The sequence below is a fragment of the Pleurodeles waltl genome, chromosome 5, assembly GCF_031143425.1.
Source record: "Pleurodeles waltl isolate 20211129_DDA chromosome 5, aPleWal1.hap1.20221129, whole genome shotgun sequence".
Classification (NCBI taxonomy): Eukaryota; Metazoa; Chordata; class Amphibia; order Caudata; family Salamandridae; genus Pleurodeles; species Pleurodeles waltl.
The window spans coordinates 15,890,506-15,907,950 of record NC_090444.1 but is presented as its reverse complement, the minus strand read 5'-3'; the positions used below and the strand labels follow the sequence as shown (position 1 = coordinate 15,907,950).

Genomic DNA, 17,445 nt, shown 5'->3' with positions numbered 1-17,445 from the left:
TAAGCTGCTCTGCTAAGCTACCTTTTCTATCAGCCTAAGCTGCTAGACACCCCTATACACTAATAAGGGATACCTGGGCCTGGTGCAAGGTGTAAGTACCCCTTGGTACTCACTACAAGCCAGTCCAGCCTCCTACATTGGTTGTGCAGCGGTGGGATAAGTACTTTGCAACTACTTACCACTTTGTCATATTGTACTTTTCATAAGAGAAAAATATACAAAACAAGTTCAGTGTATGTACACCTAACCAAAAAGTTTTGCTTTTCTTCTCTCACTTCTTTGCTAAGTGCTGAAAAGTACCTCTAAACTTTCAAAAAGTTCTTAAAAAGTTTTAAAAGTTTTTTTTCTGTCTTTTAAAAAGTTCTGAAAACTTTTTTCTCACTTTTTCTGTCCCTTAAACACTTTCTAAAATGTCTGGTACAGGCCAAACTGTTGATCTGTCCAAACTTGCTTATGATCACCTTAGCTGGAAAGGAGCAAGGAGTCTCTGCATTGAAAGAGGTTTAGGGGTAGGGAAGAATCCCTCTAGAGAACTATTGGTTAATATGCTCATTGAACAAGATAAGACCAGAGTTGGCACTTCTGTTGAGAAATTAGCTGATGGTTCCCAATCTGACCATGGGGCACCCCTAGCAAAGGATTTAGAGGTGAACCTTCCCAACCTGCCCATTAGCAGACCACCTAGCATAGCTGGTACTGATGTGAATTCACACCACAGTAATAGTGTTACCTCACATCACAGTAAGAGTGTTCCTTCTCATCATAGTAGGAGTATTACTTCTGTTAGCCAGGTTGTTAAAGTGCCATCTGTTAGGGCCAGGTCTCCTTCTGTTCATTCTCACCATACTTCTGTTTCAAAGCATGCCTCACCCACCCACCCTGATGACAGAGTGTTAGAAAGGGAGCTCAATAGATTGAGAGTGGAAGAATCCAGACTGAAGCTCAAGAAGCAACAGCTGGATTTAGGTAGGCAGTCCTTGGAGATAGAAAGAGAAAGACAGAAATTGGGGTGTGAACCCCATGGTGGCAGCAGCAGTATTCCCAATAGTCATCCTGCAAGAGAGCATGATTCTAGGAATCTACACAAGATAGTTCCCCCTTACAAGGAGGGGGATGACATTAACAAGTGGTTTGCTGCACTTGAGAGGGCCTGTGTTGTACAGGAGGTCCCTCAAAGGCAGTGGGCTGCTATCCTATGGCTATCTTTCAGTGGAAAGGGTAGGGATAGGCTCCTTACTGTAAATGAAAGTGATGCCAATAATTTTGCAGTTCTTAAGAATGCACTCCTAGATGGTTATGGCTTAACCACTGAACAGTACAGGATGAAGTTCAGAGAAACCAAAAAGGAGTCTTCACAAGACTGGGTAGACTTTGTTGACCATTCAGTGAAGGCCTTGGAGGGGTGGTTACATGGCAGTAAAGTTTCTGACTATGAAAGCCTGTATAACTTAATCCTGAGAGAGCATATTCTTAATAATTGTGTGTCTGATTTGTTACACCAGTACCTGGTAGACTCTGATCTGACCTCTCCCCAAGAATTGGGAAAGAAGGCAGACAAATGGGTCAGAACAAGGGTGAACAGAAAAGTTCATACAGGGGGTGACAAGGATGGCAAGAAGAAGGATGGTAAGTCTTCTGACAAAGGTGGGGACAAATCTAAAAATTAGCCTTCATCAGGCCCACAAAAACACTCTGGTGGGGGTGGTGGGCCCAAATCCTCTTCAAATCAAAACAAAGAAAATAAACCATGGTGCTATTTATGTAAAATAAAAGGCCATTGGACAACAGATCCCAGTTGTCCAAAGAAAAGCACCAAGCCTCCTACCACTACAACCCCTGCTGCTACACCTAGTGCCCCTAGTAATAGCAGTGGTGGTGGGAGCAAACCTACTAATAGCCAATCCAAGGGAGTAGCTGGGCTCACTTTTGGGAATTTAGTTGGGGTTGGTCTGATTAGGGAGACCACAGAGACTGTGTTAGCCGCCTTGGTTGCTTGTCCCCTTAACATGGATAAGTACAAGCAACTACTCCTAATAAATGGTGTTGAGGTTCAGGCCTACAGGGACACAGGTACCAGTGTTACAATGGTAATAGAGAAACTGGTCCACCCTGAACAACACCTACTTGGTCACCAGTACCAAGTAACCGATGCTCATAACAACACTCTTAGCCACCCCAGGGCTGTTGTGAATCTCAACTTGGGGGGGGGGGTTAACTGGTCCAAAGAAAGTTGTGGTTGCCTCAGATTTACCTGTAGACTGTCTATTAGGGAATGATTTAGAGACATCAGCTTGGGCAGAAGTGGAGTTGGAGGCTCATGCAGCAATGCTGGGCATTCCAGGGCATATTTTTGCTTTAACCAGGGCTCAGGCCAAAAAGCAAAAAGGACAGGGTGACTTGGATCCTGGAAGAATGGACCAAGTGCTCCCTAAAGCTAGGGTTAGTAAAGGTAAAACACTACCTACTATCCCTCCCTCTACAGTGGATTCAACTTCTGAGGAAGAAGAATTTCCACCCTGTGCAGAACCTACACCAGAGGAGCTGGAAGCAGACACTGCAGAGCTTTTGGGTGAAGGGGGGCCTGCCAGGGAGGAGCTGAGTGTGGCACAGAATACCTGTCCCACACTAGAGGGTCTAAGGCAGCAAGCTGTCAAACAAGCAAATGGGGATGTCAGTGACTCTCACAGAGTTTACTGGGAGGATAACCTTTTGTACACTGAAGCAAGGGATCCAAAACCTGGAGCTGCCAGGAGATTGCTGATTCCTCAGGAGTACAGAAAGTTCCTCCTAACTCTAGCTCACGACATTCCCTTAGCTGGACATTTGGGGCAAATGAAAACTTGGGACAGGCTTGTTCCCTTGTTTCATTGGCCTAGAATGTCAGAGGACACAAACGAATTTTGTAAGTCCTGTGAAACCTGTCAAGCCAGTGGCAAGACAGGTGGCACTCCAAAGGCACCCCTTATTCCACTGCCTGTGGTTGGGGTTCCCTTTGAAAGGGTAGGGGTTGACATAGTTGGCCCCCTTGACCCTCCTACTGCTTCAGGCAATAGGTTTATCTTGGTGGTAGTAGACCATGCCACCAGATATCCTGAAGCAATTCCTCTCAGGACCACTACAGCTCCTGCAGTGGCAAAGGCCCTCCTGGGAATCTTTTCCAGGGTGGGCTTCCCAAAAGAGGTAGTATCAGACAGGGGAAGCAATTTCATGTCTGCTTACTTAAAAGCCATGTGGAAGGAATGTGGTGTGACATACAAGTTCACCACACCCTATCATCCACAAACAAATGGACTGGTAGAGAGATTTAACAAAACTCTGAAAGGTATGATAATGGGACTCCCTGAAAAACTCCGCAGGAGATGGGATGTCCTGTTACCTTGCCTCCTTTTTGCTTACAGGGAGGTACCCCAAAAGGGAGTGGGCTTCAGCCCCTTTGAACTCCTATTTGGACACCCAGTAAGAGGTCCTGTAACACTTGTTAAGGAGGGTTGGGAACAACCTTTAAAAGCTCCAAAACAAGACATAGTGGACTATGTACTTGGCCTAAGATCTAGGATGGCTGAGTACATGAAAAAGGCCAGTAAAAACCTTCAGGCCAGCCAAGAGCTCCAAAAGCAATGGCATGACCAGAAGGCTGTTTTGGTTCAGTACCAACCAGGGCAGAAAGTGTGGGTCTTGGAGCCTGTGGCCCCAAGAGCACTCCAAGACAAATAGAGTGGACCCCACATAATTGTTGAAAAGAAGGGTGAAGTCACCTACTTAGTTGACTTAGGTACTGCCAGGAGTCCCCTTAGGGTGCTCCATGTCCATCGCCTGAAACCCTACTATGACAGGGCTGATCTCACCCTGCTCATGGCAACAGATGAGGGACAGGAAGAAGAGAGTGACCCTCTCCCTGATCTCTTCTCTTCCACAGAACAAGATGCTCTAGTGGAAGGTGTAGTACTGGCAGACTGTCTTACTGCTGAGCAGAAAGACCACTGCATAAATCTCCTGGGTCAGTTTTCTGAACTCTTCTCTACTGTGCCAGGCACCACTCCTTGGTGTGAGCACACTATAGATACTGGAGACAGCCAGCCTGTCAAAAGTAAGCTCTATAGGCAGCCTGACCATGTCAGAGACTGCATAAAGCAAGAAGTGCAGAAAATGCTTGAACTGGGAGTGGTTGAGCACTCTGAAAGGGCCTCTCCTGTGGTACTTGTACCAAAACCTCATTCCAAAGATGGTAAAAGGGAAATGAGATTTTGTGTTGACTACAGAGGTCTCAACCAGGTAACCAAAACTGATGCTCACCCTATACCCAGGGCAGATGAGCTAATAGATACACTGGCATCTGCCAAGTATCTAAGCACTTTTGATTTGACTGCAGGGTATTGGCAGATCAAATTATCAGAAGATGCAAAAGCAAAAACTGCATTTTCAACCATTGGAGGCCATTACCAATTCACAGTAATGCCTTTTGGATTGAAGAATGCACCTGCCACTTTTCAAAGGTTGGTGAATACAGTCCTGCAAGGGCTGGAAGCTTTTAATGCAGCATATCTAGATGATATAGCTGTCTTTAGCTCCAGCTGGGATGATCACCTGGTCCACCTATGGAAAGTTTTGGAGGCCCTGCAAAAGGCAGGCCTCACTATCAAGGCTTCAAAGTGCGAGATAGGGCAGGGGAAAGTGGTTTATCTGGGACACCTAGTAGGTGGAGAACAGATTGCACCACTTCAGGGGGAAATCCAAACTATTATAGATTGGGTTCCCCCTACAACTCAGACTCAGGTGAGAGCCTTTTTAGGCCTCACTGGGTACTACAGGAGGTTCATAAAGAACTATGGCTCCATTGCAGCCCCTCTTAATGACCTCACATCTAAAAAAAATGCCTAAGAAGGTATTATGGACAGCAAACTGTCAGAAAGCTTTTGAGGAGCTGAAGCAGGCCATGTGCTCTGCACCTGTCCTGAAAAGCCCCTGTTACTCCAAAAAATTCATTGTCCAAACTGATGCATCTGAATTAGGGGTAGGGGCAGTCTTATCACAACTTAATTCTGAGGGCCAGGATCAACCTGTTGCTTTTATCAGCAGGAGGATGACCCCTAGAGAAAAGCGTTGGTCTGCCATAGAGAGGGAGGCCTTTGCTATGGTCTGGGCACTGAAGAAGTTGAGGCCATACCTGTTTGGCACTCACTTCATTGTTCAGCAGACCACAAACTTCTACTTTGGCTAAAACAAATGAAAGGTGAAAATCCTAAATTGTTGAGGTGGTCCATATCCCTACAGGGAATGGACTATACAGTGGAACATAGACCTGGGAGTACCCACTCCAATGCAGATGGACTCTCCAGATATTTCCACTTAGACAATGAAGACTCATCAGGTCATGGCTAGTCTTATTGTCCTTCGTTTGGGGGGGGTTGTGTAGGAAAGTACCATCTTGCCTGGCATGTTACCCCCATATTTCACTGTATATATGTTGTTTTAGTGTATGTGTCACTGGGACCCTGGCAGCCAGGGCTCCAGTGCTCATAAGTGTGCCCTGTATGTGTTACCTGTGTTATGACTAACTGTCTGACTGCTATCCAGAACCTCAGTGGTTATGCTCTCTCATTTCTTTCCAAATTGTCACTAACAGGCTAATTTCACCAATTTACATTGGCATACTGGAACACCCTTATAATTCCCTAGTATATGGTACTGAGGTACCCAGGGTATTGGGGTTCCAGGAGATCCCTATGGGCTGCAGCATTTCTTGTGCCACCCATAGGGAGATCTGACAATTCTTACACAGGCCTGCCAGTGCAGCCTGAGTGAAAAAACGCCCACGTTATTTCACAGCCATTTACCACTGCACTTAAGTAACTTATAAGTCACCTATATGTCTAACCTTTACCTGGTAAAGGTTGGGTGCTAAGTTACTTAGTGTGTGGGCACCCTGGCACTAGCCAAGGTGCTCCCACATTGTTCAGGGCAAATTCCCCGGACTTTGTGAGTGCGGGGACACCATTACACGTGTGCACTATACATATGTCACGACATATGTATAGCGTCACAATGGTAACTCCGAACATGGCCATGTAACATGTCTAGGATCATGGAATTGTCACCCCAATGCCATTCTGGCATTGGGGAGACAATTCCATGATCCCCCTAGTCTCTAGCTCAGACCCGGGTACTGCCAACCTACCTTTCCCGGGGTTTCACTGCAGCTGCTGCTGCTGCCAACCCCTCAGACAGGTTTCTGCCCTCCTGGGGTCCAGCCAGGCTTGGCCCAGGAAGGCAGAACAAAGGACTTCCTCAGAGAGAGTGTGTTACACCCTCTCCCTTTGGAAAAAGGTGTCAGGGCTGGGGAGGAGTAGCCTCCCCAGCCTCTGGAAATGCTTTGATGGGCACAGATGGTGCCCATCTCTGCATAAGCCAGTCTGCACCGGTTCAGGGATCCCTCAGCCCTGCTCTGGCGCGAAACTGGACAAAGGAAAGGGGAGTGACCACTCCCCTGACCTGCACCTCCCCTGGGAGGTGCCCAGAGCTCCTCCAGTGTGCTCCAGACCTCTGCCATCTTGGAAACAGAGGTGCTGCTGGCACACTGGACTGCTCTGAGTGGCCAGTGCCAGCAGGTGACGTCAGAGACTCCTTCTGATAGGCTCTTACCTGTGTTGCTAGCCTATCCTCCTTGCTAGGTAGCCAAACCTCCTTTTCTGGCTATTTAGGGACTCTGCTTTGGGGAATTCCTTAGATAACGAATGCAAGAGCTCATCAGAGTTCCTCTGCATCTCTCTCTTCACCTTCTGCCAAGGAATCGACTGCTGACCACGCTGGAAGCCTGCAAAACTGCAACAAAGTAGCAAAGACGACTACTGCGACCTTGTAACGATGATCCTGCCGCCTTCTCGACTGTTTTCCTGGTGGTGCATGCTGTGGGGGTAGTCTGCCTCCTCTCTGCACTAGAATCTCCGAAGAAATCTCCCGTGGGTCGACGGAATCTTCCCCCTGCAACCGCAGGCACCAAAGAACTGCATCACCGGTCCTCTGGGTCTCCTCTCAGCACGACGAGCGAGGTCCCTTGAACTCAGCAACTCTGTCCAAGTGACTCCCACAATCCAGTGACTCTTCAGTCCAAGTTTGGTGGAGGTAAGTCCTTGCCTCCCCATGCTAGACTGCATTGCTGGGAACCGCGTGTTTTGCAGCTACTCCAGCTCCTGTGCACTCTTCGAGGATTTCCTTTGTGCACAGCTGAGCCTGGGTCCCCGGCACTCTAACCTGCATTGCACAACCTCCTGAGTTGTCCTCCGGCGTCGTGGGACTCTCTTGTGCAACTTCGGGTGAGCACCGATTCACTCCACTTCGTAGTGCCTGTTCCGGCACTTCTGCGGGTGCTGCTTGCTTCTGAGTGGGCTCTTTGTCTTGCTGGACGCCCCCTCTGTCTCCTCACGCAATTGGCGACATCCTGGTCCCTCCTGGGCCACAGCAGCATCCAAAAACCCTAACCGCAAGCTTTGCAGCTAGCAAGGCTTGTTTGCGGTCTTTCTGTGGGAAAACACTTCTGCACGACTCTTCACGACGTCGGACATCCATCCTCCAAAGGGGAAGTTTCTAGCTCTTGTCGTTCTTGCAGAATCCATAGCTTCTACCATCCGGTGGCAGCTTCTTTGCACCCACAGCTGGCATTTCCTGGGCATCTGCCCACTCCCGACTTGATCGTGACTTTTGGACTTGGTCCCCTTGTTCCACAGGTACTCTCATCTGGAAATCCATTGTTGTTGCATTGCTGGTGTTGGTCTTTCCTGCAGAATTCCTCTATCACGACTTCTGTGCTCTTTGGGGAACTTAGGTGCACTTTGCACCCACTTTTCAGGGTCTTGGGGTGGGCTATTTTTCTAACCCTCACTGTTTTCTTACAGTCCCAGCGACCCTCTACAAGGTCACATAGGTTTGGGGTCCATTTGTGGTTCGCATTCCACTTCTAGAGTATGTGGTTTGTGTTGCCCCTATCCCAATGTGCCCCCATTGCATTCTATTGTGACTATACATTGTTTGCACTGTTTTCTATTGCTATTACTGCATATTTTGGTATTGTGTACATATATCTTGTGTATATTTGCTATCCTCATACTGAGGGTAGTCACTGAGATACTTTGGCATATTGTCATAAAAATAAAGTACCTTTATTTTTAGTATATCTGTGTATTGTGTTTTCGTATGATATTGTGCAAGTGACACTAGTGGTACTGTAGGAGCTTCACTCGTCTCCTAGTTCAGCCTAAGCTGCTCTGTTAAGCTACCTTTTCTATCAGCCTAAGCTGCTAGACACCCCTATACACTAATAAGGGATACCTGGGCCTGGTGTAAGGTGTAAGTACCCCTTGGTACTCACTACAAGCCAGTCCAGCCTCCTACACCCGGCCCATGGGCCTCCCACTCATACCTCCAGTCAGGGATGGAAGGAGAATCACTTCCCCTTCCACCTCCGATTCCCCCCCCTCCCCCCCCCCCCCAGTGACGCCTGATGACGTCAGCACGCGATCACGTGCTGACCTTATCAGAGGTCACCTGCTCGGGAGGAGGGGGCAGGCAGAGACATCGAAAGAAAGGAAAGGCTTTTGCTTTCTTTTGATGATTCTGAGCATTTTTTTAAATTCCCTCTACACACCAGGGAGTTTGTTATTTACATATGAAGGGGAGCGACCCCTTGGGCAAGGGTCAGTCCCCTGGGGGCATTTAATTATTAGGCCTTTACTGCCCCCCTGGGGGGAGATCAGCCTATACTGATTAGCAGAAGCCACTAGACACCAGGGATTTTTTTTGATGAAATGGACATAAGGGGAGCGACCCCTTTAGCAAGGGTCGCTCTCCAGGGGGCAATTTTTTTATTAGGCCTTTTCTGCCCCCCCCCGGGGGCAGATCGGCCTATATTGATTAGCAGAAGCCACTAGACACCAGGGATTTTGTTTTTATTTGTTTACATTGATAAGAGGAGCGACCCCTTAGGCAAGGGTCGCTCCCCTGGGGGGAGGGGTGCAAATTGTTTTAGGCCGATCGGCCTATTTTTACCACTAGACACCCGGGATTTTTTTAGGTCAGTTTCACGCAAGGGGAGCGGCAAATTTATTTTAGGCCATTTCTGTCCACCTTGGGGGCAGAGCATCTTATTTTTCTTAGGCCACCAATTTCATGGTGCCAATTTCATGCAAGGGGAGCGACCCCTTAGGCAAGGGTCGCTCCCCTGAGGGGCAAATTTATTTTAGCCCATTTATGCCCCCCTTGGGGACAGATCGGCCTATTTTTTTAAGACTCATATGCCCCGCAGGGGAGTCAAAAACCCCACCAGACACCAGGGAAGATTTTTTTTTTGTTTGTTTTAAAGAGGGGGGTATGGCCATACCCCCACCCCAAATAAATGGGGACAAAGTTGTTCTGCCCACCGGTGAACAGATGGGGCAATTAGCACGATCCACTCCCCGAGGGGGCAGAAAGTCAACTGAAGGGGGTAACAGTCTTTCAGCTCTCTCCTGCACACTAAAACATGTTATCCCATGGCAAGCAAGAGGACATTTGATTATTTTGGGTTTAGGTTTTACATTTGGGCCATGAGAGCTTGGCTAACTCTCAAAATCCTCCCACGTGGAATGGTGAGGGCTGCACTTTATGGACTTTGGGACGCTGCCATGTATAAAAATCCACAAGACCTAGACACATCTGAAAACTAAACATCTGGGTGATTCCAGGGTGCTGTGCCTCACATGCACCCAGCACCATTTTCTTACCCACAATGCCCTGCAAACCTCCAACTTTGCTGGAAATCACACATTTTCCCACATTTTTTGTGATGGAACCTTCCAGAATCTGCACCAATCCACAATATTCCTACCACCCAGCATTGTCGCATCTATACTGATAGAAAATCAGCCTAAAAATACTTTTTTTTCAAACTGCCCTTTTGGATCCACTTTGGTTCCCCCTCAATTTCGACATGTTTTGGCTCTTCCCTGTCACACGCATTTGGCCCACCTACACAAGTGAGGTATCATTTTTACAGGGAGACTGAGGGGATCGTTGGGTGGTAGGAAATCTGTCCCGTTGCGGTGACCCCACACAGAAATGTGGGGAAAATGTGATTTTTTTGCTAATGTTGAGCTTTGCTGAGGATTCTGGGTAAGAAAACACTGGGGGATCCACACAAGTCACACCTCCCTGGACTCCCTCAGGTGTCTAGTTTTCAGAAATGTTTGGGTTTGGTAGGTTTCCATATATGGCTGCAGAGCCCAGGACCAAAAATTGCAGGTACCCCCGCAAAAACAGGTAGTTTTATATTTGATAACTTTGATGTGTCCAGATAGTGTTTTTGATGTTTGCAAAGGATTCTGGTTAACAGAACCTGGTGAGAGCCCCACAAATCACCCCATATCGGATTCCTCTAGGTGTCTAGTGTTAAAAAATGCACAGGTTTGGTAAGTTTCCTCAGGTGCTGGCTGAGCTAGAGGCCAAAAAACAGCACTGTTTTCATTGGGAAAATGTGATGTGTCCACGTTGTGTTTTGGGACATTTCTTTTTGCGGGCACTAGGCCTACCCACACAAATGAGGTACCATTTTTATCGGGAGACTTAGGGGAACGCTGGGAGGAAGGAAATTTGTGGCTCCTCTCAGATTCCAGAACTTTCTGTCAACGAAATGTGAGGAAAAAGTGTTTTTTTGGCCAAATTTTGAGGTTTGCAAAGGATTCTGGGTAACAGCCTGGTGAAAGCCCCACAAGTCACCCCATCCTGGATTCCCCATCCTGGACGTCATTTGGGACTTCACGCTCTTTGTTTTTTGTCAATTTGTATTACGCTAATAGTGAATACTATGCTATTATTCACTATTGGTGTAATAAACATGAGGTACAGTTAGCTGGAATATGCCCTTCCGTGGCAGCTAAGGTAAGTAAAAATGCTTTTCAATGTATGTTGGACGCGTGCTTGCGGGTGAGAATGTGTTTATGTGGTGAGAATATGTGTGTAAGTGTGAACGTGTGTATGTGTGTGTGCATGAAAGTGGAGGTCAAAGGGTGCGTGATGTCACTTCTGCTACCCCTGACATGTTGGTGAATTGACATCCATGCATGAGTGGAAGCCCACCTGGGGATGGGAGAGGGCCCACGCAAACTCCAGCCATGATGGAGGAAGAGAACTTGGGGACAGACCGTGGGTGAGAGAAGGCATCCAGAGCAAATTAATATTGGCCAAGGAGGACTAACTAAGAGATAAGGAAACGATGATCTGGGATTGTGTAGAAGTAGTGTGTTCCATCAAAAGCCAACCATGGCGTGAGCCACTAAACCTCAGAGAAGTGCGTCACTGTGGTCTTACATCTCTGTTGTTTTGTGTTGTAGTGGATCCTATTTACTTTTATTGGGAAACAGGAGTTTAGCTTAGCCTTCTGGCTTGCAGGCCCGTGCCCCCGTCACCTAGTGACTTTTAACCTACTTAGCCTACTCTATTTCAGCGGATTTATTTAATTATTTCTTCTAAGATGGCTGCTAAGTTTATAGTTGGGAAGATGTTTTGATTTGGTTATCAGTACCACTCTGTAAACGCGTCACTATCAGCATCAAAGATAAATGAGATAAGCAGGTATTCACATCATGCAGTTTCCCACTTACGTGTGACAGTAACATAATGTACCTTTACAGGGAACTGTTTATATAATTGCCACCCGCAGCATGCTTTCTTATCTATTGTTTGGGGACATACCTGCGTCAGCGGTCCTACAACATCTGTATAAATACTTCTCACACAGACAATGTTATCAGAGGGATTTCTACCAGATGTCATCAACGCTATGTATGCTACACGTCGCCTTGGTGCAGACCCAGCCTTCGTGTCACCATGGAGTCTGATCTAGAGACCTCATTCCAAGGTAACAAGGGTTGAGTGGCTCTTCTCATGAACATGGTCCTAGCAGATTATGTTTAACACACATAGCTCTCTTTAGGTTAGAGATTAGGTTCATCGTGATAGGATATTAGGGCCTATTTCACATCTCATGTTATTGCAAGTTGGTGGGGGTCTTTATATGACTCATTTTTTACAATTCTGTTTCTTGCATTGTTCATTATCCTAATCATTACAGCCCATGCAATTTACAGTCTTGTTAATAAAACCTATTGAACCCTTTACTACGTCTCCTTCATTTCCTGTGTGTGACTGAGACTTGTTGCTCATGTGAGAAAAGGGTAATCTCCATTTAACCACGATTCACCTGAGATGTCGCACTCTTGAGTCCATGCGTAAAGGCTACAACAAATCACCTTCTACTGTTTGGGTTGTTGGTGAGGTACCACTTGTGAGCCAGGAGGGTTGGGCCGACAGGTGCGACTTGTTGTAGGATTGGCCTAGTCGCCTACAAAGAACAGTGCTGTCATCCGTAAACCAGCAGTCTTGCCTACAGCACAAGCCCAACTACGACATAGCGCCCCCAACAATAGTGTTTTAACACTAATTTACGTCTCACACACAACAGGTACCCTGATTATCATTATACAGAGATATACATGGTCTTGGAGATAATCCTCAGCTGAACAGGGAGCACCTAACTAGGCTGTAGGTTGTTTGAGCTCAAACTCTTAAAGGGACTTTCTCCCTATTTGGTGTTCCATCTCTTTACCCATTTCACAATATGGATAATGCCACAGACATTCCTGAGAATGTCAGACATGCATTAACACTCCACCTGATAGGGCATGGCTTGTCAGATGAGGGCGTGGATGTTACTTTAATTGTAGGAGCTCTTGAAGCTTACCAAACAGAAGCATTCTATTCCTGGGTCACCTTTCCTGAGGAAGACCCTAGAACATATACATTCCACACATACAGAATTGTAAACATACCACAACGGTACCACGCATACCAGTATCTTTAAATACTGATTACTTATCATCAACATCAGAACTGGTTTAATGGCGCCCTATCACACGTAATACAACCTGTGAGAGTAGGTCCCTTAGGTAATGAATGACCAACGTGGTCTATGTTTCCCACATATACTTCGCACCCAGTGTACAAAACGTGCAGGCAGCTGATGGATTCCATGTTTATAGTTAGGAAGATGTTTTGATTTCACGTTATCAGTGCCACTCGGTGGAGGCGTCACTTTCAGCGTCAAAGGCAAGTGATATACATAGGTATTCACATCATGTTCTTTCCCACTTACGTGTGACAGGAACATAATGTGCTTTTGGAGGGAATTGTTTATGTAATTGCCGCCCCAAGCATGCCTTCTGATCTGTTGTTTGGGAACATACCTGCGTCAGGGTCCTACAAGATCTGTATAAATAAATCCCACGCAGACAAGGTTATCAGAGGGATTCCTACCAGATGCCATCGCCGCTATCTATGCCACACGTAGCAAAAATATTTTTTCAGAGCAAGTAGCGGGCTCTGCCTACCATGAAAAAATGAAAAGAAAACTTTTAATTTTTGTGTGTGAAATGCATCCCGTTTTCCTTTAAGGAAAACAGACTGCATTTTAAAAAAAACTGCTTTATTGAAAAAACAGTCACAGACATGGTGGTCTGCTGTCCCCAGTAGGCCTCCATCCCTGTGAGTGCAGCCATTCCCAGTGGGGTCGCAAATTGCGACTTACCTCATGAATATTATGAGGTAGGTCATTTGCGACCCCATTAGGAATCACAAACAGTGTGGTTGACACTGTAGTACATTTGGTTTTGCGACTCGCAAATGAACTGCAAATTGCAAGTCGCAAAACATACCCTCGTACATCTGGCCCTTAGTCATCGTTTCCCCTTGAATTGCCCTGACCTGGAGGCCGTCCCTCCGGTGTGGCAGCTTCGAAGCTATAGAATCTCTCTGGAGATAAACCAGCCTCTATGGTAGCACAGCTTCTCATGTTCAGACTACAGGACTCCTACTTGTCTGTGCAAACTACTGACTCATTCAGACATGACCTGTAAAGCTGTACTAGACAAATTTGTTTACACGTGGTGAGAGTTAGAGACCTGAAGTGCTGCCAGTTTACAGGGTTCAGATAAATGTCAACCTCATGAGAAAACTTGAAAGTGTGTGGGTCACTCCTACCTGTCCAGTTCATCCGCTGTCATCCATTAGCAGTTTTAGTTCTTCTCGCCCAGAAGAAGTGAAATTATTGCCTGCGGTCCTGCAAAAGATATTGTTGTATTACTAGGTGGGCGTCACACACTTGCTGAGAACTTCTTGCTTTTTTCTGTGTGCAGTAAATGGGATATTCGCATTCACTGGAGGCTCACTAGCGTTATGCATGTTTCCCGTTTTAAGTTTTAAGAACACATTTGTTGACAAGAGATGGAGGGTACTCGACCATAAGGTATGGAATGGCTTTGCTTGACCCAGGACTAATCAGTGGTCCGTTCAGGCACAACAAATGGTAAACAACAGTCCTGCTCCCTCAATTTACCACATAAATGGCACCCAAGGCAGATACCTAAACTCACATCTTGGTGCCACAATATTGACAGACCGCCACAATCATGGCTGAGTACTGTGGTGTGTCAGTATGAGGCAGTGGTATTATTACAGCTCCTTAGTGTGCAGACAATAGGTGAAGCAGAACAAGCTGGCGGTGCAGGGGTATGGCCCCCTGAATATCCAACCCACAATATCGGTATTGCAAACAAAATGTGAAAAAAAATACTGACAGGTAAGTCTAGGTTTTTTATACCAAACTCCACATATGTACCTCTAAGGTATGGGGGTTAGACTATCCCAACTGATCTGGCAGAGGGTACTCCCACTATGCTTTCTGTAGTATAGTCTTAATAACAGATAGGAGTGAGCCAACATTAGTAACAATTAACATGGTTCAACTGTTTATATTGTTCACCATCCTAATAATGCTTATTTTAGTAACCTGTATCACCTTTCTAATAATCGCAGCTCAAGTTTTCTTTGCAAAATACGATCAATGCAACAAATGTTTTGAAAAGGCATGTTCATATCTTTCTTGTATATACCGTTGGCATGCAAGAGTGGCAAATGGAAGAGTTAGATCTATTTCCAGGGATTCCTTGGGAATCGGAGTGTTCACGTTCGATGTTACCAATAACATCCACTTCCCTGGTCAGCTCAGGGGTTTGGCTGTGGTACTGTGAGCTCACCCCAGCAACATTTATTGATGCTTGATGTGGACTAAGGGCCTGGTTTAGAACTCTGTCACACAGAGACAGATATTCCGTCCGCCGAAATTTAAATCCCATTATATTCAGTGGGATTTAGAATTTAGCAGACAAGCTACCCATCACCTTTGTGACAGAGTAACCCGTCTGCAGAGTTCTAAATCAGGTCCTTCATCTATATTTTGTGAAGTTCTTGTGGTTATATAAACAGTCCTGCTAAACTTGTGCGAGCCATATGACAGTAGGTGGGCAGTTAAGGATAGAAAATATATACCGCCCTACATGCAATTATCTTTCGATATTTTGTCCCTCATCTCGATAATGTTAGTGTTAATATACCGAAGTACAATGGGTGCAGGGAGGATGGACATGTCTGCATGCACCAGGTTTATATGATTTTGGCAGGAACCTACTGGTAGAGTAGATGGATGTGATTGACCGCATCATATGAATTGTTTCTTAGTGTTAGTATGCAAACAGCACTACAGAGTGGTGTTTGTCCCACATAAAAAACAATATAATAAAAGCTTTCCTTGAATTTGCTGCTTTTGAAAAAAAATGTTCTCAAGCTATAGATGGCAATGGGTGTCTCTGAAAAATAAATCCATGTACCTCAATTCCTGAAGTCTGAGGACAGCCAGCCAGGCTCTTTGCATAGAGATGTTAAGCCCGGACATTAATCGATTTATACTCAGAAAGGTCTATCCACGCATAAACATAGGATAAGTGCATATCTGAAAGGCTGACCTGCAGACTCCTCAGAAATCCTAATGCACAGGTCTGAGGAAGCCTGACGCATCCATCAACACATGTGTGAAGACATATTTACGTACCTAGCTCGTGCCGTGCACTTACCCTAGCTCGTGCCATGCACTTTCCCAAGCTCGTGCCACACACTTACCCTAGCTTGTGCCACACACATACTCACCTTGGCTTCCACAACACGTACCTACCCTACATTGCACCACACTAACCCTAGCTCACACCATGCACTTACCCTAGTTCACACCACTAGATCGCACCATGTACTTACCCTAGTTCGCACCATGCACTTACCCCAACTCACAACACACATTTAACTTAGCTCACACCATGCACTTACCATAATTCGCACCAGGCACTTACCCTACCTCGCACCACGCACTTACCCTACCTCGCACCATGCACTTAACTTAACTCACACCATGCACTTACCCTAGTTCACACCATGTGTGTAGGAAGTTGGCTCTGTATATACTATTTCAAAGTAAGAAATAGTGTGCACAGAGTCCAGGGGTTCCGCTCAGAGGTGGGATAGTGGCAAAAGTAGATCATTCTAATGCTCTTTTTTGTGGTAGTGTGGTCGAGCAGTAGGCTTATCAGAGAGTAGTGTTCAGCATTTGTTGTACACACACAGGCAATAAATGAGGAACACACACTCAAAGACTTACTCCAGGCCAATAGGTTTTTATATAGAAAAATATATTTTCTTAGTTTATTTTAAGAACCACAGGTTCAAGATTTACAAGTAATACTTCAAATGAAAGGTATTTCACTCAGGTATTCTAGGAACTTTGAATAATCACAATAGCATGTACAGTTTTGACAAAAATGGCAATAAGCTATTTTAAAAGTGGACACTGCAAAAATCAACAGTTCCTGGGGGAGGTAAGTAAATGTTAAGTTCACAGGTAAGTAAAACACTTACAGGGTTAAAAGTTGGGTCCAAGGTAGCCCACTGTTGGGGGTTCAAGGCAACCCCAAAGTTACCACACCAGCAGCTCAGGGCCGATCAAGTGCAGAGGTCAAAGAGGTGCCCAAAACACATAGGGAGTCATTCTGACCCTGGCGGTCACCGACCGCCAGGGCCAACGCCCGCGGAAGCACCGCCAACAGGCTGGCGGTGCTTCCATGGGCATTCTGACCACGGCGGTACAGCCGCGGTCAGAAACGGGAAACCGGCGGTGTCCCGCCGGTTTCCCGCTGCCCCAGGGAATCCTCCACGGCGGCGCTGCTTGCAGCGCCACCATGGGGATTCCGACCCCCTTACCGCCATCCTGTTCAGGATGGCGGTAACGGGTGTCGTGGGGCCCCTGGGGGCCCCTGCAGTGCCCATGCCAATGGCATGGGCACTGCAGGGGCCCCCTAACAGGGCCCCACATTGATTTTCAGTGTTTGCCAAGCAGACACTGAAAATCGCGACGGGTGCCACTGCACCCGTCACACGCCTTCAACTCCGCCGGCTCCATTCGGAGCCGGCTTCCTCGTTGAAGGCGCTTTCCCACTGGGCCGGCGGGCGGCCTTCTGGCCATTCTGGCTTTCCCGCCGGGCG

General features: G+C 46.6%; 1 protein-coding gene across 6 annotated transcripts in view; it reads right to left on the bottom strand.

Moving 5' to 3' along the window:
* The window catches only part of LOC138295285 (NACHT, LRR and PYD domains-containing protein 12-like), a 157,018-nt gene that overhangs the window by 7,418 nt on the left and 132,155 nt on the right, over positions 1-17,445 (bottom strand). For all 6 annotated transcript variants that reach the window (XM_069233489.1, XM_069233486.1, XM_069233488.1 and 3 more), the window contains one exon: positions 14,062-14,140. In XM_069233489.1, the coding sequence (XP_069089590.1) occupies positions 14,071-14,140 (70 nt within the window). In that variant the 3' untranslated portion in view covers positions 14,062-14,070. The remainder of the gene's footprint in view (positions 1-14,061; positions 14,141-17,445) is intronic.